The 24,030-nt window shown below is 40.6% G+C and overlaps 1 protein-coding gene across 12 annotated transcripts in view; it reads right to left on the reverse strand.

Moving 5' to 3' along the window:
- Positions 1 to 1,416: 1,416 nt before the first annotated feature.
- HERC1 (HECT and RLD domain containing E3 ubiquitin protein ligase family member 1) overlaps positions 1,417 to 24,030 on the reverse strand; it is a 102,462-nt gene continuing 79,848 nt past the window's right edge. For 10 of the 12 annotated variants that reach the window (XM_077185755.1, XM_077185757.1, XM_077185758.1 and 7 more), the window contains exons 48-78: positions 23,595 to 23,769; positions 23,132 to 23,402; positions 22,530 to 22,743; positions 21,620 to 21,876; positions 20,430 to 20,557; positions 19,123 to 19,250; positions 18,343 to 18,543; positions 17,369 to 17,499; positions 16,222 to 16,421; positions 15,626 to 15,740; positions 14,953 to 15,099; positions 14,345 to 14,446; positions 14,030 to 14,203; positions 13,439 to 13,732; positions 12,676 to 12,741; positions 12,429 to 12,554; positions 11,873 to 12,011; positions 11,220 to 11,401; positions 10,464 to 10,619; positions 9,837 to 9,959; positions 9,164 to 9,266; positions 8,297 to 8,466; positions 6,900 to 7,038; positions 6,438 to 6,607; positions 5,919 to 6,088; positions 5,579 to 5,744; positions 5,212 to 5,288; positions 4,535 to 4,787; positions 4,154 to 4,306; positions 2,923 to 3,228; positions 1,417 to 2,077 (exon numbers count right to left, since the gene is read on the reverse strand). In XM_077185755.1, coding sequence (XP_077041870.1) covers positions 1,892 to 2,077; positions 2,923 to 3,228; positions 4,154 to 4,306; positions 4,535 to 4,787; positions 5,212 to 5,288; positions 5,579 to 5,744; positions 5,919 to 6,088; positions 6,438 to 6,607; positions 6,900 to 7,038; positions 8,297 to 8,466; positions 9,164 to 9,266; positions 9,837 to 9,959; positions 10,464 to 10,619; positions 11,220 to 11,401; positions 11,873 to 12,011; positions 12,429 to 12,554; positions 12,676 to 12,741; positions 13,439 to 13,732; positions 14,030 to 14,203; positions 14,345 to 14,446; positions 14,953 to 15,099; positions 15,626 to 15,740; positions 16,222 to 16,421; positions 17,369 to 17,499; positions 18,343 to 18,543; positions 19,123 to 19,250; positions 20,430 to 20,557; positions 21,620 to 21,876; positions 22,530 to 22,743; positions 23,132 to 23,402; positions 23,595 to 23,769 — 5,222 coding nt within the window. In that variant the 3' untranslated portion in view covers positions 1,417 to 1,891. The remainder of the gene's footprint in view (positions 2,078 to 2,922; positions 3,229 to 4,153; positions 4,307 to 4,534; positions 4,788 to 5,211; positions 5,289 to 5,578; positions 5,745 to 5,918; positions 6,089 to 6,437; positions 6,608 to 6,899; positions 7,039 to 8,296; positions 8,467 to 9,163; positions 9,267 to 9,836; positions 9,960 to 10,463; positions 10,620 to 11,219; positions 11,402 to 11,872; positions 12,012 to 12,428; positions 12,555 to 12,675; positions 12,742 to 13,438; positions 13,733 to 14,029; positions 14,204 to 14,344; positions 14,447 to 14,952; positions 15,100 to 15,625; positions 15,741 to 16,221; positions 16,422 to 17,368; positions 17,500 to 18,342; positions 18,544 to 19,122; positions 19,251 to 20,429; positions 20,558 to 21,619; positions 21,877 to 22,529; positions 22,744 to 23,131; positions 23,403 to 23,594; positions 23,770 to 24,030) is intronic. The other 2 variants (XM_077185765.1, XM_077185764.1) reach the window with 1 other exon arrangement.

Consider the following 24,030-nt stretch of genomic DNA (forward strand, 5'->3'; position numbering starts at 1 on the left):
ACTGAAACAGGCTGACAAATCAGTGCCACTAAGACACATCCATGAGGTACAGAATGCAATAATACAGGACTTAATACAGCACTTTCCCCATTTATTTAAATACTGTATTTTTCACCTATTAAACCTACACATTTAGGCCAAGATGTGACTACACATCCTCACAACACAGTGATGGAACACCAGCATCTCAGCCCAATTTGAAACCTAACAGACAATAAGGCAGGAAACCAAGTCTGCATGATTTCAGAGCCGTGAGACCCTCCTTCCCCACAACTCCTGATCCCCTCAAATATGTCACTCTGCAGTGGTCTTTGACCATAGCTAGGCTTTTGCCTTTTTCAAGGGCCAACACACAGTCCTGAGAGAACTTCACCAGATAAAACCCAGATATGCAAATTTTTACAGCTCCCCAAGCCCTGCCTCTGAGCAGTGTCAGCTGGCAGCAATACAGCAGCTCAGTCTGGACAACCAGGAAATTTCCCAATCAATCCTTGTTAATGTACAACAGACACATGAGAGAAAGTAACAGGAATTTCTACCCTACACTCCCCACTCAGATGGACCAGTCTTGCCCCAGGTGACAATGACACTAATAATCATTTTCACCAGCCCTCAGTTCCCACAGCATCTTCCCAAGGAGCTGAGGGAGGAAGAATTGGAGCAGAGGGGAAATGGGAGCAGCTCTGACTCACTGGGGACAGCCTCTCCCCTTCTCCCTCCCCAGGGACATCCTGCTCTCAACACCACCAGTGTTTGTAGCTTGACACCAGTGATGTCTTTCACACTGAGAGACAACAGCAATTACCTATTGTCCAGCACTTTCCTCAGGCACTGAGCAGAGCTCTCCTTGTGCAGTACACTGCTGTCCTGACCAAACAGAACATCCATCACTGTGTCCCTCAAACCATGCTGATCACAACAGCTACAGCTGACACAAAATGAGACCAAAGGCAGAGCTAAAAATGTGAATAAAATCCACAACCTTGACTACTACCCTGTCCCTTCCATTTGAATTTTTGTGTACTCTGAGCAGGAATCATCTACATCAATGTGTCCATTAAAAATATTACTATTTTGCTCAAAATATTTCAAGTTTTCTGAATCAGGGTGGCAGCATGCTGTTATTGTCAACAATTACTAGGGAGGAGCAAAATGTTTAAACAAAAAGCAAGAAGGAAGCAAGCACAGCATGAACCTGTATTGCAGCATGAGGAATGAGCAGCAGTACACCCGAGCAGCCAGGGCCTCAGGCCAGGAGAAGGCAGAGCACGGGGCTACACAGCACAGTCCAGCAGGCTAAACATTGTAAGAGGCTTCAAATGTCACACCCTGTCTCAACACTGTAAGACTGTAATTTCCTGAGACAAAATATAAAAGTATGAAGCCTGAGTAAGCCAACCACAGTTCACAAATGCATACAAGCAACCGAGTCTTGAATTTGCTTTATTTTTCTCTGCAGAAGGAACCCTGCACAGGCAATTCAAATTGAAACAAAATAAATATGTGAATATTCATGTAAAACTGTTCTGGCTAATGAACAATTATACACAATGTACAACTCTTCATGTTCACTGGGAGGGCTTACAAATGTACTATTCCCAACAAAAATGCACCAAAATGTCTCCATGCAAACTTATCAAAAGTGACCAAAAAAGGAGAAAAAACTTACCGATCATAGTTTTTTGTTTTGTTTTTCCTTTTTTACAATCACAAAAAAATAAAAACATCTAATTTTTTGTTACATTTAGAGTAACTAAAGTGTGGCCACCATCTATTAAGATCTGGTTTTATGCTCCTAAAACATCTATGGTTACTGTAAAATTATGTCAACGATGAATTGGACTTAGGGCACTATTTGTAGTAAAAGGAAGATGATTTTGTTCACAGAATGTTAATAATCTGTGTCTGAGCCCTCTGCATTGTCCACATTCCGGGAGAGCATGTAATTGTCCATGTCTATAGACCTGCAATTATTGATTGCATAGCGCAAACGCTCTGCCATGATTACTTGACTGGAGTAGGGTGGGAGCCTCAGTTGAAAGAAACAAGTCTGTGAGGTAGGCAAGCTGTCGTAAGGCTGTGGAAACGGATAAAAGGTGGGACACTGGTAAGTTGTCAATGAAGTTAAAAATGCAACAATATCCACATTTCATTGCTCCTTGCCTCTACCATTTTCACATTCTAGCTCAAATTCCTTTTAAGAAGCAGACTGACCTCCCTTGTTTACAGCATTTGTTCCACCCTTAAGTACGTCCAAAACCACTGTAGCACCTACTCTGCAAGTAACACAACCCACTACTGAATTCAGCCTTTTGAAAAGTTGATCACACTGCTGTTTAGAAGCCCACTGCTAAATACCCAACAGTGTTCAAATAACACTAGTGTGCCTTAGCATTAGGCAATCTGAGAGACACCCAACCAAATATGACCAAAAAAACCCTGTTAGCTGAGATTTTTGTCAAGTTTTTTGTTCATGTTGTTCACAGAGAATGTGCTTTCACTGCACAAAACCCCAAATGAATGCACCCTGTATGTAAAACTATACACTGTAAACTCATTGCAGTGGTTTTAAAACACTAAGAGTTTGCTAGTGGTATGTTGCTACTTACAAATATTAAAACCAGAAAGAAAATTACTAAATGAAAAGAGATTGGAACAGTTAAAGTAGACAAAGGTTTGTTTCTTGTCTTGATGTCCAATCATGAGTTGCACCAATTAAATTAAGATGCAATTCATGCAGCCTGTGTCCTTCTACACAACCAAAATGTCTGAGTTTATTAACTTAGAGCATATCTCATTCCATACTTTTTCTGTAAATTTACAGTTATGGAAATTGTCTCCTAGTGCCAAAGCACAGACTACACTTGAGAGGAAATAGTAATAATAATGATGATAATAATAATAGTAATACCAGTGTCTTACCCTATCAACCTTCATTATTTGGAATCGCTGAGAGATATCAGCTGTGTTGGCTGGCAGTCGAGATCTTCCTGACACAAACCTCATGAAAAGGACTCTCTCCTCATTTGAAAATTCTTCCAGGGTGTGCCAGAACCACTGCACCAGCTGATGCTGCTCATCAACTTCTCTGTATCGCACAACCTTCTTCAGAACCTCAACTGATATTTCTGGCATTCCACAGACCATCTGCTCCAACTGCTTGGCAGTCAGAAGTGACAGCAAAGGAACGGGAACGATCCAAGACATTCCTTCCCTGACAGCAGCCACCTAATGGCCAAAAACGGGAGAGACATTTGAAGTGCAGCTGTGTGATCTCTGCCACTTCCTGGACTATCCAAACACAAAAGTAACTTCAGCTGAGAAATGGCACTGAGAGACAGAATTACCAATGTCTTCCAAATAGAGCCTCCCACACACACAGCCCCTGCAAGGGCTGTATTGTTTCTCAGAATCCCAGAGAATATTACAGATATTTTTAATTGTAATTGCACATTAAAGAACATGTTCTGATACAACACAAAACTATTTTAAAAAATTACAACTTGGCAGCACAAATAATGATGGCTAAACCAAGCAACTGTGTAAATAGAAAAAAGACTTTGCTCCAATTAGATGTATGAGAATGCTGTACTTGTCCTGCAAGACTTGGGATTTGGTACCTCTGATGAGGAAGCTGTTTTCTAAGGCAGACAGTATCACACAGGCATCTTTACCTTTTAATTAGAATGCTGCTCTCACAAATGACAAAATACACTATGAATAGGTAACAAGCACTTCCCAAAACATACTGGGAAATATTTGCAGGATTTGTGTTATAACAAAAGATAAATAGTTTCAAGTTAAACAAATGTTTGTCAATAATATTTACTTTAGCCAGTCTCTGTGTTGTTCACATGTCCAGTTAGAGTACCCAGCATGCAAAACTGCAGGTTTTTTTCTCAAGAGGGGTTACTCAAATGGAAGACCAGCTCTGATTTCTAACACTCTTTTGCCAACTGAGTAATTACTGAGAAAAAACAAGACTAAATTTTAAAAAAGGGCCGAAACAGTTTGTGGGGAAGAAAAAATACAGAGACCCAAAAAGATGCAGAAAGCCAAACTTTTCTTATCACTGAATAAACTGTAATGGAAATAGGCACAAATTACCCCTGTTCCCACCAACAACAGGGGCAAGTCACAATGAGGTTCTTACCTGTCGATCCATTTCATGGAGTCTGTACTCAATTGCCCTCTCCACATACTCTTTCCTGTTTGAAAAGGTAAGTGGGATACTGTTCCCTCCAGGAATTATGGGAACCATTTTACCATCAGCACTTTGGCCAACAAAAGAATCTAAAGGAATCATCTGTTATGCAAAACAGAAAAAGCGTGAGTCACTCCAGTGATTCAAGTAGAGTGTTTTACTACAAGTCATCTAGAACTACATATAAGAAGATCACAGACTACTCTAAATGCACAAGTGCTTGTGCATTTAGAATGGAGACTGAAATTACAGAAATGCTGATGTGAAGGTCAATCTGATACAGTAACTGCTTTCAGAATAAATCTGAAAGTGTTGACTTTCTTATCTTACCTCATGGAAATTTTCTTCAGTAATCCCACTGTCTTCAATGTGAAGAATGCTGTTGAGGGTCTGCACATAGAGCAGATCTACCTCCTCCAAATCCTCCAAGATGAGTGGGATACAACAAAGTTGCTTCCAGACCATTGGAGCCAAATGAAGATCTAATGGCTTTTTCGTACGAATAGCTACACCCATGAGAATGCCCAAGAACTTAAACTGCATCAGATGTTCATCTAAACATGCTGAAGGGTTAAAGAGAAATCTGAAAGGACAAAGAAGCAGTGAAGAGTATTATTTCTATGCTACCTCATTAGAAGTAAAAGGGAAAACACTTCTAAGCACAGCACAGTAACTGCCAGCACACTCATCAGCAATTGTCCAAATAAGTTTCTCCAAATAAGATTATTGTTATCTTTAACTGTTAAAACATTGGACCCTGAGGGAGGCAGAACTCCTGAGCACAAAGCCTGGCATCTGATGCTACTCTGAATTCTGCCATCAGCAATCCAGCAAGTCCACCTTAAAGCCATGCCCTGGCTCCACAATGAAGAGACAACACACCCTGAAGGAAAAAAATACACTAGAGACAATCCTGGAGTCTCATAACTTGGTATAAAGTAGTCGATGAAAAATTTGGATTTTAACCCACTACCATGTGCAATAAAAGCAAGTCCTGTACAACTCACCTATCCCTATTGTAGCCTACTTCAGCTGTAGCATTTGGGGAAGGAATAAGCAGGTCTACTATTCCAGTTTCCAGTTCCTTAAAAATCAACAACAAAAACACCTTCTTAGAAAGAGGGAAAGCAAACTTAAGACAGAACTATTAAGACATTTTAGCATTACAAGAAAGAATATCTCACTACAGTGATGATTACTCCTTACAAATTCATATGAAACACTGAGAGAAGGTAAACATGGCAGGATGATTTTAAGTAGTAAAGACATGTTTATTTCAAGACCTGTCTTTATGTCATGCTACAATGGCTTTTTTCCTGGGACTGCACTGTGATACATTCCTGTTACACATTTCCAAAACATTCACAGATGTACCTGACACATTTCTGTAATGGTGTCATCAAACACTCCACCTGCATCATCAGCTCCTTCTCCAACCAGCTTCACTTTCCAGGCCCGGGAGGGTAAGCGAAGGTCTGATGCATTCAGCTTTACCACTTGCCTTGCTATCTGGACAAAAATGGGCTTGCACTTCCGACCCCTTTGGGGAAAAAAACACACAGCCAAAAATGTAACTCACAATCATGTAAAGGCTCTGAGTCACTCCATTAACAAAGCTGTCCAGAGAGAGCTCAGAATGCCAGAACAGAGGGCAATGTATGAATCCCAGCATGCACACAGGGTGTAACCCAAGGGCTGTGAGAGCAGCACTGACCTGGTGGAGATCCTTTTCACAGTGATCTGGGGCCCATAGTTCTTGCCCTGCACCATGGTTTTGCCTATGGAGCGCACCATGGGCAGGGTGTACACCCGTGGAGCCAGCAAGGGCCTGAGCTGTCCCTGCACTATCCCCCACGTTCCAGCATTGTAATGAGATGTACTGTTCTGCAATAAAGCACCAATGAGAATAAATGTATCAATAAAGGGTATAATTCCATTCCTAACAGAATAAAAGGACTTCAGTGTTTCAGGACACAGATCAGCACTTTTTGGTTTTAGTCTTGAGGCTTGTAAGCTTTTGGAAACCAGAGCATATCACTTGCCAGTGACAGTATAAGTGAAAAAGTAAAGCAATACCTTCAAGAAGTTTGCTTTATTGTGAAATTAATTATTTTAAAATTTTTTTTTACAAAAAAATAATTACTAATCTAATTACTAAGGTCCATCTAGATCTGGTCAGAAACTCTCTAGCAGAACAACAAAGCCAAGCCAGTTTTTTCCAATGGAATTTTACCTGGTTATTGGGACTGAGGTTAAGCAATCGCCATGAAGAGTACATGAGGTCAGAGAAATGGTAGAGCAGTCTCAGCCTTGCTCTCACTGTATGAATGCTCACTTCTTTCAGTGCCCCATACTGGGGTGGAATGGCATCAGGTAAACCAAGCTGCAAAGGCACTGAAACACCTGCCACAGAAAGAGAAACCAAGCACTTGTTTGAGAAAGAGAAGGTGTATTGCTTTGGCTTGGATGAAGCTGATTTTCCTCACAGTAGCTTCTAAGGTGCTCAGCTGCCTACTGGGGTTAAACCACAACACAAGCCAAACTGAGAGCAATATAATTTGTATATTAAACAAAACAAGGTATGGATATAAAAAAACCCCAATTTTGTCCTAAATACTCAGAAATTCTTGTCACACTCAGAGCCCAGGAGGCACCAGGACTAAAGCAAAGGCCAGACAAGAGCTCAGCTGCTCACCTGGAGCCCGAGGGGGGACGGGTGGAGCTGTCCAGGCTGCGCTGTGGCAGCGGCCGGCCGAGATCTGCCGCACGTTCTTGCCCTGCAGCACCGTCACCAGCGTGGGCTCCCGCACGTGGTTGGTGTGGCCCAGCCCCAGCTGCCAAAGGCAACAATCAACAACTGACAGTGTTTCTACAACTCTCCAAGCAAGAATTCAGAGAAGATGATAAAAAAATCGTATTTGTTTACAGCATATATTGTGATTAAAAATATCTGTCATGTACATATATTCACCTTTTATCTTTGACAAAATACTGCACCTGCACCCAACGAGAGTAACAGATCCAAGTGTCAGAGACCTGAAAACAGCTGGAGACTTCTCAAAAAATCTTTCCCAGACTGAGGATCTGATCCATGCTGCTAAGTCCTGCATCAGTCTCTCATACATAGACAGCAAAGCTCCTACATCTCCCCTGTGCTATTTAAACAGCATTTTTGTTCTAGAATGTAAATCCTGGTTTACAAAAACATAGTTTGGGTAAAGAGAACATTTCCTGAAGCTGTTGTGACTTCTCGCCGAGTTTCGTATCATATCCTAATTTCATATTCTGTGAGTTAAAAATTTCATATCACAAAGGTGTATTTTTTCCCCACTTCATATAAAACCAGTATTCTGAACCACAAGGAAAATCATATAAACAGCTTTCTGAATTAATTTCTCAACATTTTTACACTATTTTTTCTCTTCCAAAAAATACAAAGTACCATATTAAAAAAACACTAATAAAAGTAATTTAAAATAGACACCTCAAATAAGTTCCTCAAAAATTATTCCAAACACCATGCTCAACAAGGCTTCTCAAAAACTCAATCCTAGAACACCACAGGATGAAGTTTAGCCCAAACTTCCTGAAACACCAGTAGCTAATGCATCCAGAGACTCTTTCTAAAATTTGTAGCCTGCAGTTGAAAAATGTGAGTAATGTATGTGGTAAAGGAGGAGAATTTCTCATTTACTATGTTTTTTCTAAATTCAAAAAAATAATTCCTTTGAAGAGGTTAATTTTGGAAAGTATCTAAAGAGTTCAAAAATATGATTGACATCAACCATAATTTTATTATGTTGAAAAGATGACAGCTTATGAATTCGGAGAAAATCTGCAATTCTTTTAAAAAGCTTGAATTAGAGTAATTTAGGTAGCATGTTTGGAGTGCTTTCCCAAACTGGTACCATGGAAGAGCACAGAGAGTAAACAAGAAAATAACAGAAATCGCCTAAAACACGATCATGCTGAGGGGTGAAGGAGGGAAAGAAAATCAAAGCTTTCTCCTCCACCAAAGGGAAGCCATGCCCAGCACAGCTGTGAAGGGCAGCAAGAGGCTCCCAGAGGTCAGGAGCACAGAACAGGATGTACCTGGCCTTCAGAGTTGCTTCCCCAGGCGTAGACATCCCCCGTGGAGGACAGGGCCAGCGTGTGCTCGGCGCCCACGGCGATGTCCTCGATGAAGACCCCGGCCAGCAGCGGCACCTGCTGCGGCCGATTGTGGTTGCGGGCACGGCCCTCGGGCAGCCCGATCAGGCGATCTGCAAGGGCAAGCAGCAGGCTCCAGGAGCAAGCAGCACTCTGGGGAATTTCAGTACAAGCACAAGCAAGGGAGGCACAGACAGCAGATCTGTACAGCCCTGGGGCTGGGACACAAGTGCAACCCTTTGGGGACAAAGGGAGTGGGTGTTCCCTGCAAACTAGTGCTGCCTACAGGGCTCGTTTACACTGCTCAAGCTGTTTATCCATGGTCACTCAGAAACAAGACCAAATTCCACTAAACCAAGGCCTCTAGATCTAAATGCCTGGGTTTATAACAAACACGAATTAACTGACTTCAGAAGTTTATGCATGTTTCATTCAGTGCACATGGAAATCCTCCTGCCCAGACTGTTACATGTGTCGAAGTACGTGCGCTTAATTAGACAACGCAAACTTTGAAGTAACCCAGTGTTTTTGGATGTGTGAAATTCAATGAAGTTCTAGGAAAATGCTCTTCAGAAAGTAAATCAGTAAAATGAAAGGTGTTCTGAGATCAAACTAGACAAAGCTACAAATCTGGATTTCAGGTGCATGTTAAAATTGCATTGTTCAAGTTTCAAAATTTACATTAGGGCAACACATTTCTAAAAAGTAGCAGTAGATCAATCTATAGAAATATGTCTTAATATTCTTCCTGTTCAACTGCAATTTACACAAGCCTAAACATGGGAATGTCAAAAGAGCAGTTTGTCTTACCTTGGCCAAAAGTATACACGTGACCATCTTTTGTCAGCGCAACCGAGAACTGAGTTCCACAGGCAACTTTTTTTATTCCAATTCCACAAAGAATATCCACTTTCTATGGGGTAAAGGAAAACAAGCTATAGTATTACAAGGCTGATTATATTATTACAAACAGAAAGCAAACAAAAATTTAATCTGTAACTCCCGCTTCCAAAAAAGAATTTTTTTTATTCCCACTGTGCAGCACACACATTGTAGGATTATTTTAATTAACACCTGGAAATTAGTACAGCAAACAAACATTTTTTTTCCAATGGAATGAACACCTTATTCTATGTATGATGATTCAAAATACCTATTTTTCCTGGGAGTGAGGAGGAGTGGCATGGGAAGAAGTAGATGGGTGTGGAAAGAACCTTCTCCCCAGTTTCCAAAAGAAGAAATCCCTCTTCTCTAAGATAAGCCTCAGATTTTGACTATTTGTACTGCTACTGGGTCACAGTCACACAAAATTCTTGAGAGTACCAGGCTTAGCATAATGTATCATCAAAACTATTTGTGCCAGATTGTGTAACAACAGCACAGAATTAATAACATCTGGAAATCACACTCTCAACACCGTGCAGCATCTTTAAGAGCACTGAAAGTTTATGCAAAGAACCATTGATTGCCTCAGGAAACTAACCTGTGGTGAGGACTTGGCAGTAGAATTTCCCAAACCAAGTTTACCATAATCTCCATCTCCAAAAGCCCAAACCATTGAGCCATCTGTTGACACAGCCACAGTGTGATTGAGGCCACAGGCAACCTGGGTGAGAGATATGATGTTATTACCACTGCTTTTGCTGACTTACTAACTCAAACATACCAGCTACCTTTAAGAAGAAAAGCTGTGTTTTAAAAATGAACTATCCCTGTAAAACCAGTAAAATTTCCACTGCTTATTAGAGTGTCTTAAAGACCCTTAGGACTGAAAAAATACAGCAGTGTTTTATCAACACTTGCTTTATCTCAACTCATAGAGCCAAAGGATGGTATTATGGCACACATGTTCCCTGCTTAAAAATACAAAAAATCTCATTAATTCATGCTTAAAAATGCCTAAATCTTGAAATGTTAAAAACATAGGCAGTTTTGCACAAAGATGATCAAAAGACTCAGGAAAGTAAGTATTTAAAAAATCATGCATACTCAAATTCTGCCATCGTAATTAAAATAAAAGCCATGGTTAAAAACCATAATTAAACACTAAAGTATGTTAAAAACACAAGCTTTAAACTAATATACAGTGCTAATTTTAGATAAACCATGCCTGGCCAATCTGGTAACCTTCCAGCGCCGTCACTCTTTCTGGAAGTTTCTTATTTGAAGTATTTCCAAGCCCCAATCGACCATAATCACCATTTCCAAATGTAAAAAGTTTGCCATCTGCTGTCACCACAGCTGAGTGCTTGAAGCCACATGACATCTAGAAGTAAAATAAGCATTATTTTTACACACATTTTATACTTGGAAGTTTATATTGACTATGACATGTACATATGTAATACCTTTCTTAACCCTAAACCATATTCCTTTTTAAAGAGCTAAAATACAGACATTTTAGTATTAATGATTTCTCCAGCAACTCATCTCTTAACTCTCTTCAGTGGCAATGTTATGGAGGGGGACTGGAGGATATTTGCATGAAGAATTTGCTGCCTGATTATCTAATTTTTTTAGGAAAAACCTCCAGTCAAAAGCAAATACATGCATTGTTAGTACTTAGGAGGAGGTCTTGGTGACCAGTTTTGTAGTTCAAAGTCACCTGACAAGGATGAAGGGAAATTTATAAATCATGGCAGCATTTTGATCATCTTTAAATCACCCCTTTCTTCCATGTTCTATTTTTAGTCCTCTCCAGTACCAACTGTCAATTAATATATCTGTGGTACTGACATCCTTTAACTGGAAACGACCACCCTGGTTCATAAAGCCCAGAGAATGAACAAGTTCCCTGTTTTCATGCAGTTCTACAGCACTGGGTTCCCAGGCCTGCAGCTGGAAGGAGAAATAAATATTTTGAGACCTGCACGACTTCTTCTCCCTGCAGAGCCTCAATCTGCCGGGGCCGGCGCTGCCTGTCGCTGTTGCCGTGGCCCAGCTTGCCATAGTCCCCATCTCCCCAGCTGAAGACTTCCCCACTCTCTGTCAAAGCCATGGAATGTCCATCAGAGCCACAGGAGGTCACCAGCTGTGTCACAACAAAGCCTGGCAAAGACAAGAATACAAAGCTTAGCATTGCCTAGAGCAAACTCTTACATAGATTTATCCATGGGTGCTGTGTGGCAGCCAGTTAGGTCTGGGGAAAGGAACAAACTGCATTAAGGCTTCTTTTTATAGCAATTAATTTATTTTAATTCAAACAAAATCTTGGTTTTCTTATGGAGAACTTACGCTTCTGTCCTGGCATTAGTACTGAAATTAAACGTTCCTAATTTGAGTAGACAATTTTCCCTGAAGCCTTCTTAAAATTAAAGAATTTAACATACTTTTTAAATCTTAAGGAAATATGAAGATCTTGTTTATTTGTTCAAATTTTAAATTAGAAATTACAATATTTTAATGAGTAAATCTGCAGAATAGCATCAGAACTGTTTTGTTAGAAACAATTATACTAACTACCAAAATGCTTATTTATGCTCCATCACTGGATTCCTCTCAAATACATCAGAGTTTTACCTTGCAGTGCTGAAATGACAGTTAAGACATGAAGATCATCAGAATTTCCTTGTCCCAGTCGCCCATAGCTCCCTTCACCACAAGCCAAAACTGTGCCATTGGCTTGGATGACAAAAGTACAATTCTGGCCACAGACCACCTAGGTTAGAAGGACATGAAGGAATGTTAATAAAGTATATGCTAAATGCAGCACTGTTGCAATACTTGTATTACAGTGCACCGTTTCCTTTTAATTTGTTTTCTTTGCAAATATATCAAGACAATGTTCCATCAGGTCAATGCTATTTCAGAAAGCCTAACTGCCACATGTATTACGTGAAAGTTGTATTTTAAAATCATGTTCATAGAAAATAATTCTGTGTTGTCAGATTTCAGTGGCTTCCTGGTTTGAATTTGTTAAATAATTTAAAATTTCCTTTCTAGTGAAACTCACGTTTTGAGATACTAAGAGTTAATTCAAACAACAAATTGAAAAGACATTTAGAGAGCGATTTTGACAAGCTTTACAAACAACAGATGGCAGATGCTGAAACCATGACTGGTTCTAAGTGATCACCTGCTGGGCCTGGGAGAATGAAGGTGCTGCCACTGGGATCATGACATTTCTGCCGGCCTCTGCCAGCTGCCCGTGCCGTCCTGCTCCCCACAGGTACACGTCACATTTGCCTCCCAAGTGCCAATCCTAGGCAAGAGCATGAAAGAAGCCTTTAGAACAAGTGCACTTTCAACAGCCTGCCACATTTCAAAAGAATAAAAACCCCTCCAAACCACCCCAAACTCTCCAAACGAACAATTTTACTGACCTCTGGCCTTGATGTTGCCCAAGACATGATCTGTTCATCCATGCCATTGATCCACTTACTGTTATCCTACAAAGCAAAAGCCACATTTACCGCATTCAGCACAAGAGATGCACATTATTTTTTTGTTATACAATATATATTTTCCTAAGAACAATATTTAAATTATTCTAAACAAAAATGCATGCAGACTAGCAATGACACTGTTATCCACAGGTAACAGTGATTTAATAATCATTTAATAACAGATTTGTGATCCAAATCAATGAAAGAAAAACTAAATTCATGATGAAGTAATCTTTTTCTACTTACTGATGCATAGGGCATTTTGAAGTTTCAACTGCAAACACTGGCTTGAAATGTTATAAGCTTGCTTATAAAAAATTTCTAATAAAAAATTTCTGGTTTGGTTTACATAACAAGTCTTAAAAAAATAGACACTAGCAAAATAATTCAGCCTGAGAATGTGACAAAATGTTACTCTTAAAATAGCACTACAAAGCTCTATGTTTCTTCCTATCACACATGAAAATTACTGTCATAGTTTTGGGTTGTTTTGTATTTTAATGTGCAACTGACTTGCACTCATTACACACACACACAGAGCAATCTTAACAGTATGTTCTAACCAGTTAATTAAAAACTAAACTTATTGCTGGTACTTATATTACTAAATATAAATGTTTACAGTTCAGGATTTCACTGCATCATACTGTGTGCTCAGTAACAACACACTTGGCTGTTAAGACAATATATCAACTTTTACCATCAGGAGAGTAAGCTCATCCTCTGGAACAGGCTCCAGGTCTGGGACAGTGAAGGACTCTGGGAACTGAGCTCCCTTGGCCAGGGCTTCGGCAGCTTTTATGGTAGTGGAGAAGCACTCGAGCCAGGCCCATTCCGTGGGGTTCCAGGCAGAGGGGTCAGGCAGGCAGCTCTGGTGGTGAGGGGGCACGGGGGGGTTGCAGAGCAGCCGGTCCAGGTGCAGCCCCACGGCCAGGGATGCCAAGCACTGCATGTAGGGGCTGTGAACCAGCTGGTCCCCACACACCACGTGGGGCTGCAGGGCAGCAGGGAGGAAAAGGGAACCCCCAGTTAGAAACATACACCAATCACTTCAAAATACAAGTCCTTAAAAGCTAGCCCCATAGAACAGTACCTTCCTCCAATGCTTAAAGAAAGTTTTTCTAATATTTTAAATATTTTCAAATTAGGAGACTACTAGCTTTGAGAGTATTTCAAAGTAGAATGTAGCAAAGTCTTCTGGGTTCTCTGGTGAAAGATTGAAACCAGCTGAGATCTAAACAGTGAACTCATGCCAGCCATGAGTGCCAATCAACAGTGGCACTTCTCCTACCTTTTCATAGGCGTACTGCTCCTGCAGCATCACGGGCAGGCGCTCCAGGAAGGCGCGCATGCACGGGGCCATGTTCAAGCCCAGAACTCCCTGCTGCTTCAGCGCAGTCCTGCACGTGGCCAGCACGTGATTGGAAGATATCCACTCTGAGGTGCAGTTCACCACCAACACGTCCTGTTCAACAGCAGTCACATCAGTCACATTAGAAATTAAAAATTCACACAGCAGGATCATTCAGCTCCATTGATTTATCACCAGCCTTCCTGGTTTCCATAGGAGCCAGAAAACACACAGGTTCAAACATTTCTGTCTCACCTTTGATCTGTTAGAGCAGGCAGCAACTCCAACCTCAGGGATCCACACAGCAGTCTGGATAGCTCCAGAGCCTATCACAACACTCTGCAATACTGAACCATCCTAGGGAGAGAAGGGGTTGGAGTCAGGTGCAAACAGAGCTACAGTTCTGTTCAAGTGCATACACATTCCTAAGGGATGATACTCTCACAAGCTTCAATTACTGCTTCAAAACTGAACAGCTTAACCTAAAAGCAGAAACCTCTCATTTTTATCATATTAAGGAGATAATATAACTAAGGATTTAAAAGAGTTTAATAATCTAGTGCTTTAAATTAGAGTCCTCAGCATAAGAGAATATTGTTCTTAACTATAACAAAAGCAGCTGGTTCTGCAAAGCTTAACATGACCAACCCTACAGCATCAATCAATACTGAACCATAAAGTACTTCAAAGCTAAGTACAATTTCAATTTATACTTTATTATTTATGATGTTATAACACTATTTTAGACCACACTTTCTCTAATGTATCTAACATGTGGTGAGGTGGAAGTTGGTCTTGTACCTTGACCAGTTCAGATACTCTTACTAAGAATGAGAATCAAGGCACACCAAAGATGATCTTACCCGTAAAGACCAGATATTCATGAGGCCACCAAGACCCCCAGACACCAAGGCCAGCCCATCAGGACTGAAAGCAACAGTGCGGACAGGAGTGATGTGTCCTCTCAGCTGGAACACACACTTCACTTCCACTGCCTTCCTGTACCCATCCTGCAAGCAATCACACACTTATGGACTGGAGCAGCATGACATGTCTGCATTCAGCAGTAAATACTGATCATACACACACACAGCAAAGTTCCACGAAATAATTTAAAAACATCCAGGCCCATGGCAATATTTTATAGATAACTTGATCACATTATCAGCTTTCTTCCCCTTACAAAATGCCATCAACATCAAAGACCACATTACAATTTATGTCGGTGAAAATAATCTTCACTCTTTATCTACAAAAAACTTCAAACTCTCACTAAATTTTAGGAAAAACTGATCAACTTTTAAAGGAAAGAAAACAGACCAAGATATAATCTTCAGCCTTAACTTTAAATAAATGTTTCAATTTCCTGTTCTGAAACCGCCTACACATACACAAATGCAATGTAAGCTTTTTTTAGCAAATTTCTTCTCTCAGGAAGCTCAAGTGATATTCAAGTAACTCATTCATATTCTTCTCCTCTTTCAACTTCCCAACTAGCAAAGAGAATCTCTTACACACCAAGTTTCATCCTTTTACCTTGGCACTTGTTTCTTGTTCCCACCATCCTTCTGAGCAAGCTGAGCTGGACTGCAATGTGATTATTATGTCCTGGGGAACAGTCCAGACACACACCAAACCATTGTGGCATCCCCTAAAGCATGTCGAGTGACATTAGAAAAACAAAATTAGGATATTAACTAACAAAATATCAGGGGTCTGATATTAACTTATATACCAGTAGTCTTCACGACCTTCCTATAAAACCACATTGCATCAATCAATCTAAAGTAGAAGGGCCTGTTCCCAATGGGTCAATGCATTTTTTCCTATTCCTCACAAGCTGTAGCTTTTCCATTTCTATTAACAACATATTCTCAGAAAAAAAATTTGGATGAAGCAAAAAAATTCCAAGCAGGACTAGCACCCACAAGTCATGAGAAAACAGCTGGTTACATAACCTGGGTCACTCTTTTTATTTGAATTCTGGAATTTCACAAGTCTCATGACAAGTAACTTACTGAAGGAATATTATTTTTTTTAAAAACAAACCCTTTTCTTTGCTACTGACACTACAGACTGGTAGAAAAGTCCTGCAGAAGAGCTCCAGAAACAACAACAAAGCAATGACTCACGTAGCTAACAGGAGCTGGGCCTTGGGTCCCTTCCCTGGAAGAGCACACCAGGCAATGCCATTCACCAGGGCTGGGTGGGACAGGGAGTGCAGGCGCCTCCAGCAGCCTCCCAGACACCCCCAGAGCTTCACTGTTTCCTCTTTGGCACAGGTCAGTAGAATCTTCCCAGTTGGATCCCACTTCATACTAACAACCGTATCCTGTTGGATTTAGAAAAAATGAAAAGTTGGTATGAAGTAACACAGTAATGAGGAGGAGATTTAACTCTCAGAGCTAATGCAACTTTTAATTACTAATAACAAAAGTATTTTCTTCTCATATAAATCACAGATAGAGAGTTGCAATTATAGTCATAATGCTACACTTCAGAACTATCAAATTAAAAAGATTTTTAAAAGTTTGCTGAAAGAAAAACTAAATGGGAAACTTAGAAAAAGATGTTTTCTTTTCACTGCAAAACCTTCTTGATTATTTTTCCCCAGAAATAGCTTTGAGTCTGAGGTAGGAAAAGAAGACAGCCCATAGCAAGAAGGCAAGGACAGATTTATTGCCACAGTGTGGGACTGCCCTGCTTCACACAACCAGAGCAGCTCTTGGAAGCTAATCAGGATGCTCTTACTACACCTACATTTGAGAAACTCTGCTCTTAGCCTAACAAATAATTAATGGACTATTAATGACTCATTATTACATTCTGGCCAAGCAAAGGCTCTAAACCTTTGCAACTTCATATTTAGAAAAACACCTTTTGCTTTGCACAGGAAGCTAAACAAAAACATGACATAATCAAAATTAAACTTTATTATGAGTACTCTTACCAAGTAAAACAATTAGTCTGTTAATCCAGTCAATGCACAGCTGTGTGCTTAATTCACTTCCATCACTGTATGTACATACACTCCACAGTGTCTGATAGCAAAGAGGGTTATCAAGTTTATCTTTCCTTTTCTTTACATTTGGTAGACTGTTCCTTTAGAGTGCATTATGTTAATATGTGTATCAGAAATAGGTGTGAATTTTTAAAATAACATTCACTTGTCTTTATAAATAGCTTTCAAATAGAGAGAACAGCTTAAACAGATTTTACCTACAAATAAAATTTTTACCTACAAAAAGTCTACATTAGTTTAAGAAAGACCAGCTCTACCTTATGTGCATCAATGAGAACGACTCCTCCTTTCTCAGTTGGTTCCTTTGTTCCTAGGAGCAACTTTCCATCAGAATAGCCAACAGCAAATGGTCTGTCTTCACTGAACCAGGCCAGGCATGTGACAGACACTGCACAAAGAGACAGCACAAACATTCATTAAACTAAACTGAATATCACTCCTAATCAAAGAGGTTTGTGCAGTGCAGTTGTCTAAACTATGAGGTGCATAACAATGTCCACCACCCCCAAGGCTACTTAACATATTCTGGTCTGAAAATTTTCCTGAACCCTTATGATAAAGATAAAACTGAGTGTCCCTAATGACAGCTGTTGAGATTATTTTGCACTAGTTTTCTCATTCTTCTTTTTATGAAAAGAACTGAATTTATATTCCTGGTATAGTGAAAAGAAGTACACCAGGTAAAAGAAAATGGGTAGACTGAATCTTATACATCTACCTGAGATAGGCTTCTAAAAAATGCTCTGAAAACAACTTGCCTCCCCTAGCAGGTAGATATTGCTTCACTTGATTCTGCCAAAAAATATCTGTAAGGCTTCCTGAAGAAGCCAGATGTAAAACCACACAATACTACCAAAAATCTGCTACTTGATGTCCTCTGGGACTGAAGCTATAAAGGAAAAATGGCAATCACTGAGGAATTCAAATGACACTCTGGAGGAATCACTGAGGAATTCAAATGACACTACAGGCCATCTGCAGACAGAGCAGAACTGCAGGGGATCGCTACTGTGTGTCCACAAGGGCAAGGAATGGCAGGATTTTACCAGATTACTACCCACTGTTTGCCTCTGCTGTGGGAAATCAGGGTGCAGATAAAGATCCCACAGACTTTTCTCCTCCCATGAACCAGAAATCATATCCCATGAACAATAACCAAAAATTATTATATACTTCTTTAATAAAAAGTGGGAATGTGTTCACAATTTCAACTCCTGATGCAGTCTCTTACCATCCTTTCTGTAGCAGTGCTCCAGTTCCAGCCGGTGCATGGCTGAGATATCCACAACCTCAATAAGAGCCAGAGATCCATCCATGCGCCCAATTAACAGCAGTTCTGGAGCATCTCCTGCCCATGCTGCAGAGGGCCCTTCTTCTGGCCAGGCTAGAGCAGATACCCAGTGAGACTGAAGATCTAATAAGCCTTTTCCTCCTAGGAGATCAAAAAGTCTGTTAAAACTACTTCATTTTCATCAAGAAAATAAAACAATAATACTTTCCCATGGGAAAGTTTTCTTTTTCCATGGGGAAAAAAAAAATTAAGAGATCCTACTGAGAGCTAGGACATACTACAAATGCACCTAAGTTGCAAGAATACAAAGCAATGGTTCGCTAATCTATGCAGACACAAAATCTAGGCAACAAATCTCATGTACCATTCAATTTAGGCAGTTTTGCTAAGGATGGAGGCTGAATTCTTCAGTACCCAGTAAATTTATACTTTTCTTGGGGACTACAGGTACAGTAACTGGTGATTTTTCTAAGTGCAAAGCAACAGAAGGAAGTTCACAAATTACAGGGATTAAAAGCCTTCCTCTCCAAGGTGTGTATCACATATCCACTTGGGGTTAGCACCTTTCTCAAATTAAACATGTTCACAAGAGACTGTGGGAGATGGTAGGCATTTAAACTGGACACTTAAACACTGGTGTAAACAAAGGTACAGGGACTTGGCAGCTCCCCATATTTCTGTGCTGGACCAGGCAGCACCCACAGGCAGCTCAGGACATACCATTGACCTGCCAGATGTTCACCATCTTTTCTGTAGCTCCAGCCAGGTATTTGCCACTGATGCTCCAACAGACAAGAGACAAACTAAGGTCACTGGGTGACCCCAGACCTTCTTCAGAGTCACCCTCTCTGTAATAGAATAAAAGAATGAAATTAAAAGGGCATTTCCTTTAAGCAGACAGGAAAACCTAGAACTCATAAAATATCTGTGCTAGAACCTCGAGTCCTGCCATCGCAGCAGATTTACATAAAATGTTTTTCTGCTCACAGTACTACATTCCCTCTAAAACCACTTCAAATTACAGAATGAGATACTACTTATTTCCCAGAAATTTCAAATTAGATTTCAAATGGAAACTCTTTACCTTTACCTATTTAATCTCAAATTTAAGATCTTCAGCAAAGACAAAATTTTCTGGGAAGTCATGAAATGAAACAATAGAATGGACAAGAAATAAAAGAGGCACATCTTACCATCAATTCTACTTTAAACTCTTCCTCCTGTTACAAGCTTGTTACACTATTCTAAAACTCCATTTTAAAGTCTGCTTTGCCTAACTGTAATAGGGCCACAGATACCTTTGATTGCCCTTTAGCTCATACACAACAGCCAGATTTTTTTTTACTGTTTTTAGTACCAGAACAATGAAGGATATAATACTGTTATATCATTCTGGTTGTTTCTTTTAAGGCCCCATCTAATATCAGCAAGCAAACAAGAACTAAGCCAACCACTAAAAAATTGTCACAAAACAACCTAGTAGTTCACTATTGCTCCATCATTCTTCCAAGTTCAACTATGCTTCACTAAAGAATTAGATTTTAATCTTTCCTTTTGCTTTCTTCTTTTCTGGACACACCCAAATGACAAAAAAAAAGTACTTCCAAGATGCTCATGTAGAATTACATTTAGTTCCTGTATCTCAGGAGTCAGAATTATTTTTTCACACTTGAATCAATGACTTGCAATAATCATGTTATATGTTGGAGCTGTCCACTGGAACCCAGTGAAGGGATACTCACTTTTCTGCTACATGACAGCCCCATACCATTTTTTTTTACCCATCTCTCCTTATATCAATTAATTAAGGATTTTTTTTTAAACAGCACTGACATGATCTCTGTATAGAGACTCTTACCAGGTTGACATTTAGCTCTGTTTTGAGTTTTAACTCATTTATTTTGCATGCAACAGAAAACAAATGAGAGATTTTAAGAGCAGGAGATGACAATAACAGCCAATCCTGCAGTATTTTACACAATTACAGCTAAAATTAAATATCTGGCTGTTGTAAAGGATCAACTTACAGCTTGTTGAGCACACAGGTCTGTTGCAGAGAATATTGCTTCTTTGTCACATTCCACACTCTGATGGTGCCATCATTCCCACTTGTTGCCAAAAGTCCCTTTTTATTGCACCAAACACATGTCATGACCTACAAATACCAAAATAACCATGGCAAAACTGGAATTTACAACCTGGGTATGTTTGCTATCTAATATTAAGCAAACACTAACCAGAGAGACAGTGATTGAAACACCCTGTAACAACCAAACTAGACTTATTTTTCTACTTTTACAGCATCATTTACTGCAATTAAGCAGGCTTGATAGGGACGCCACACTTCTGCAGCTGGCTCTATGGAGTTGGCCAGGGCTCCATGGAGGGCCGAGGCTTAACCACAGGAATTGCTGAGTCATGATGAAATAGCAAAATAAGCTCCTGTCTTCTGCCTTTCGGATCCTGGCTTATCTCTGTAACCCCACAGGTCACTTTCCCCTAACCCCTACTATTGGACAAGTTTGGATCCCTTTACAGCCTATAAAAAGGGGCTGGTTTAGCCCATTTGGCAGAAGAGCTGTCGCTGGAACCCTTCACAGACCCCTCAATAAAACTATTGCTGTGGAACTTCAGGACATTTTCTTCTCTTCTCTCGTGTCTGCTTCCCCTCTAGCCTGCCAGGTGCCTTAGCAAGCAAAGAGCTGGAATCCTAAGAGAGCTGAGTCACTAAAGAGCTGATATCCTTGAGGCTTGCTAAGGTAGCCACGGCTACGAGCGGCCTGGGCATTCGGACACTCTGTCCCCAGGAGGGATTGAGCTATCCAGCTCCTGCTGCCTGCTCGAGGGCAAAGCCAGCCCCACAGGCTGACGGGCTTACACTTCATACAGCCCCATGCTCCACTGGCTGCTACTGCACACAATACTGCACAAATATGTTAACTATTATGACAGAAAAATTAACGCAAATTAAGATCCAAGGAAATATTCAGAGTGATTCTGCTGACTTGATATATCACGACAATATTTTCATGACCCTCTTAAATGAAGCCTCAAAGAAGCCGAACATTTTTGTGCATCAGATGTGCAACAACTTTATCTCCAAAAAACTACTTCCTGTGGGAAATCATTTGATAACCGTAAAACGATTCACTCTTCCTTTTTCTGCGCTCTGGCAAAGAGAGCAGGGCAGCGGGTGCAGCGAGGGAGCCACGCTTACCCTGTTCTGGTGAGCCTCGAGCTTGATGAAGGAGCACTTGCGCAGGTCTCCGCCCATGTCGGCGAGGGTCTGCGGCGCGCTCTGGTTGTCGCGGTCGTGCGCGGCCAGCGTGCGCACCAGCTGCTGCGCCGCCCACTGCCGGTGCTGCGACGACAGGCGCGACGACAGGCAGCACGCGGCCAGCGCGTTCGCCAGCTCCAGAGGGCCTACAGCAGAGGGATCATAGCAAGGATGGGCATACAAATGGGCAATTAAACCTGCTTAGACAAAACAGTGAGATGATGCCTACATGAGTGAACGCAGCAACAGCCAGCATTTCCAGAAAGAGATTAACAAGCATCTTAACACAATGTTGCAATCATGTGAACTACAGTAAAAAAAAAGAATAGAATTCCAAATAGCTTTATTCCCATGATATGAAAAGGGTTGGTCAAAGAGCGAGTGCTTTCTAAACAGGAAAAGCCTCCTCTGACAGAGACCTGCCACTGTCACTGTCCTGTCCTTCCCAGCAGCAGCCTGGGGGGCAGGGCACAGCTCTGACCTCTCAGAGGACAGGCAGCACAAATTTCTGCCTCAGACACAGGACAGCACTTGGGTAATGGTAATCAGCTGTTACCTTCCTTGATTTCATCAAGGAGGCATAACCAGGCTCAATGTCTCAGCTCTATGGCTTTGAATACACACAAGTTCAGACTATATCAGAAGTGGTGAAAGATGCAATTACAGAATAAGACCATATTTCTAAGTAAAATGTGTATCATAAACCATAACATTACTTTGATCAAAGCAAGTTTTGTCCATTTTTAAAAGTGTATCTATTTATACATTATTCTAGCAAGTCTCTCCCTTACACACAAATGAAGAACTTAAGATCTAATGATTAATATTTAAAAACAAAGCTGTATCATACCTTTCTTTTCAATTTCAGCTTTATCATAGTTTGGCCTCAGTTTGGCCCCTTTGTCGGCCAATAATGCTACTAGTGCTTGAGTAACCACAAAATTTGGAGATGTGACAAGTTTGTTTTCTTCTGCAATTCCTCTTAAAAAACTTGGTAAAAATTTTCTCTGAATTGGATCATCAACTGTTGTCAAGTTCACACCAGTTGCTGCAGAAATCAAATTCTGAAAAGAAATAATTGATGATAAATAATCAGAACAAACAGAACTGTCAATATTAGAAACATTTTCAGTTGCATAAATTGCACTTAGCTTTACAGTTTTTCCTTTTATTTTTCTGTTCTCTGCATAGAATTAACTCAATTAAAAAACCAAAACCTTAACAGAAAATCTTATGAACAGAAAAAGCATATTCATTTTCCCCACTTGAAAAGAGTACTCAGCAAAGACACATACAGCTACTTCATTTTTACCAACAATCAAACATACCCCATACTTTTGTGCAAAGCCACAAAAGAGGACTCTAAGGAGATCCTCGAAGTGAGAGCAGTTTCACCCCAGCTGAGAAGGTAAAAGCACAAGTAGTAGTCTCAAGTAAGTACTCAAGTCCTACCTGTGTACATAACTGCACCAGCAGCTTTGCAGCACTGGGAGTGTTTGATGCCAAGCAGCCAACGGCAGTGCTCAGGTAGGCAAGGCAAGAGATGGGCTTGCTGGTTTTGCTGTGGATGCCTCTGGACCTCTCCGTGGAGCTGGACACCGTGGACGGGCTCGTGGACAGGCCTGCCCTTCCCGCTGCTGCCAGGCACATCAGGCGAACCAAAGTGCGGATGTCTGTCAACCCCAGGGACTCAAGGCCAGCTGCCAGGCTACAACTGGAACCACTGTGGAAATGGACATAAAACCCCTTGGTTCAAAAGAACAAAATCGACAGAACTTTTTCTCTTAGCAGTATTATGTAAGTACAGACACGAGGATTGCTTCCCCAATTAGTGTGAAATTGCATTGTTATCAAACAGACCTGGCTAACTGGTTACAAAAGGAAAGGGGGAAGTGTTGCCAAAGATGCCACAAACCTGACAGACAGAAGCGAGAGTGCTCTCATAACCATTGTTCTTGCCAGGAGCACTTGGGCAGCAGCTGTCACTCTTCTGAGAGCCATGACACGGTCATGTGGATTTACCAGGGCAGCTGCTTGCTCTCCTAAGGTTATCCTGCCAGAAGAACTTTTTTCTATTGAGCCGTGACAGCCTTGGAAATAATGATGATTTGCATTAGTGTTTAAAGAAAAACAAAACATTATCATATAGTAATAGGCACAGAAGCAAAGTCGGCCTAAGTTACTCATTTTTCATTATTTCATATATACAGAACTACAATAATAATTACCGAGAGGAAAATACACTCCATAATTTAATTATTCCTTATTTTCAAAGAGACAAGAACACAATCTGACATACTCAATCTTAATTCCTCTAATTCCCTCTTCCATCAGAGGGGACTGTTCTTATG

This window comes from Agelaius phoeniceus, chromosome 13, assembly GCF_051311805.1.
Source record: "Agelaius phoeniceus isolate bAgePho1 chromosome 13, bAgePho1.hap1, whole genome shotgun sequence".
Lineage (NCBI taxonomy): Eukaryota > Metazoa > Chordata > Aves > Passeriformes > Icteridae > Agelaius > Agelaius phoeniceus.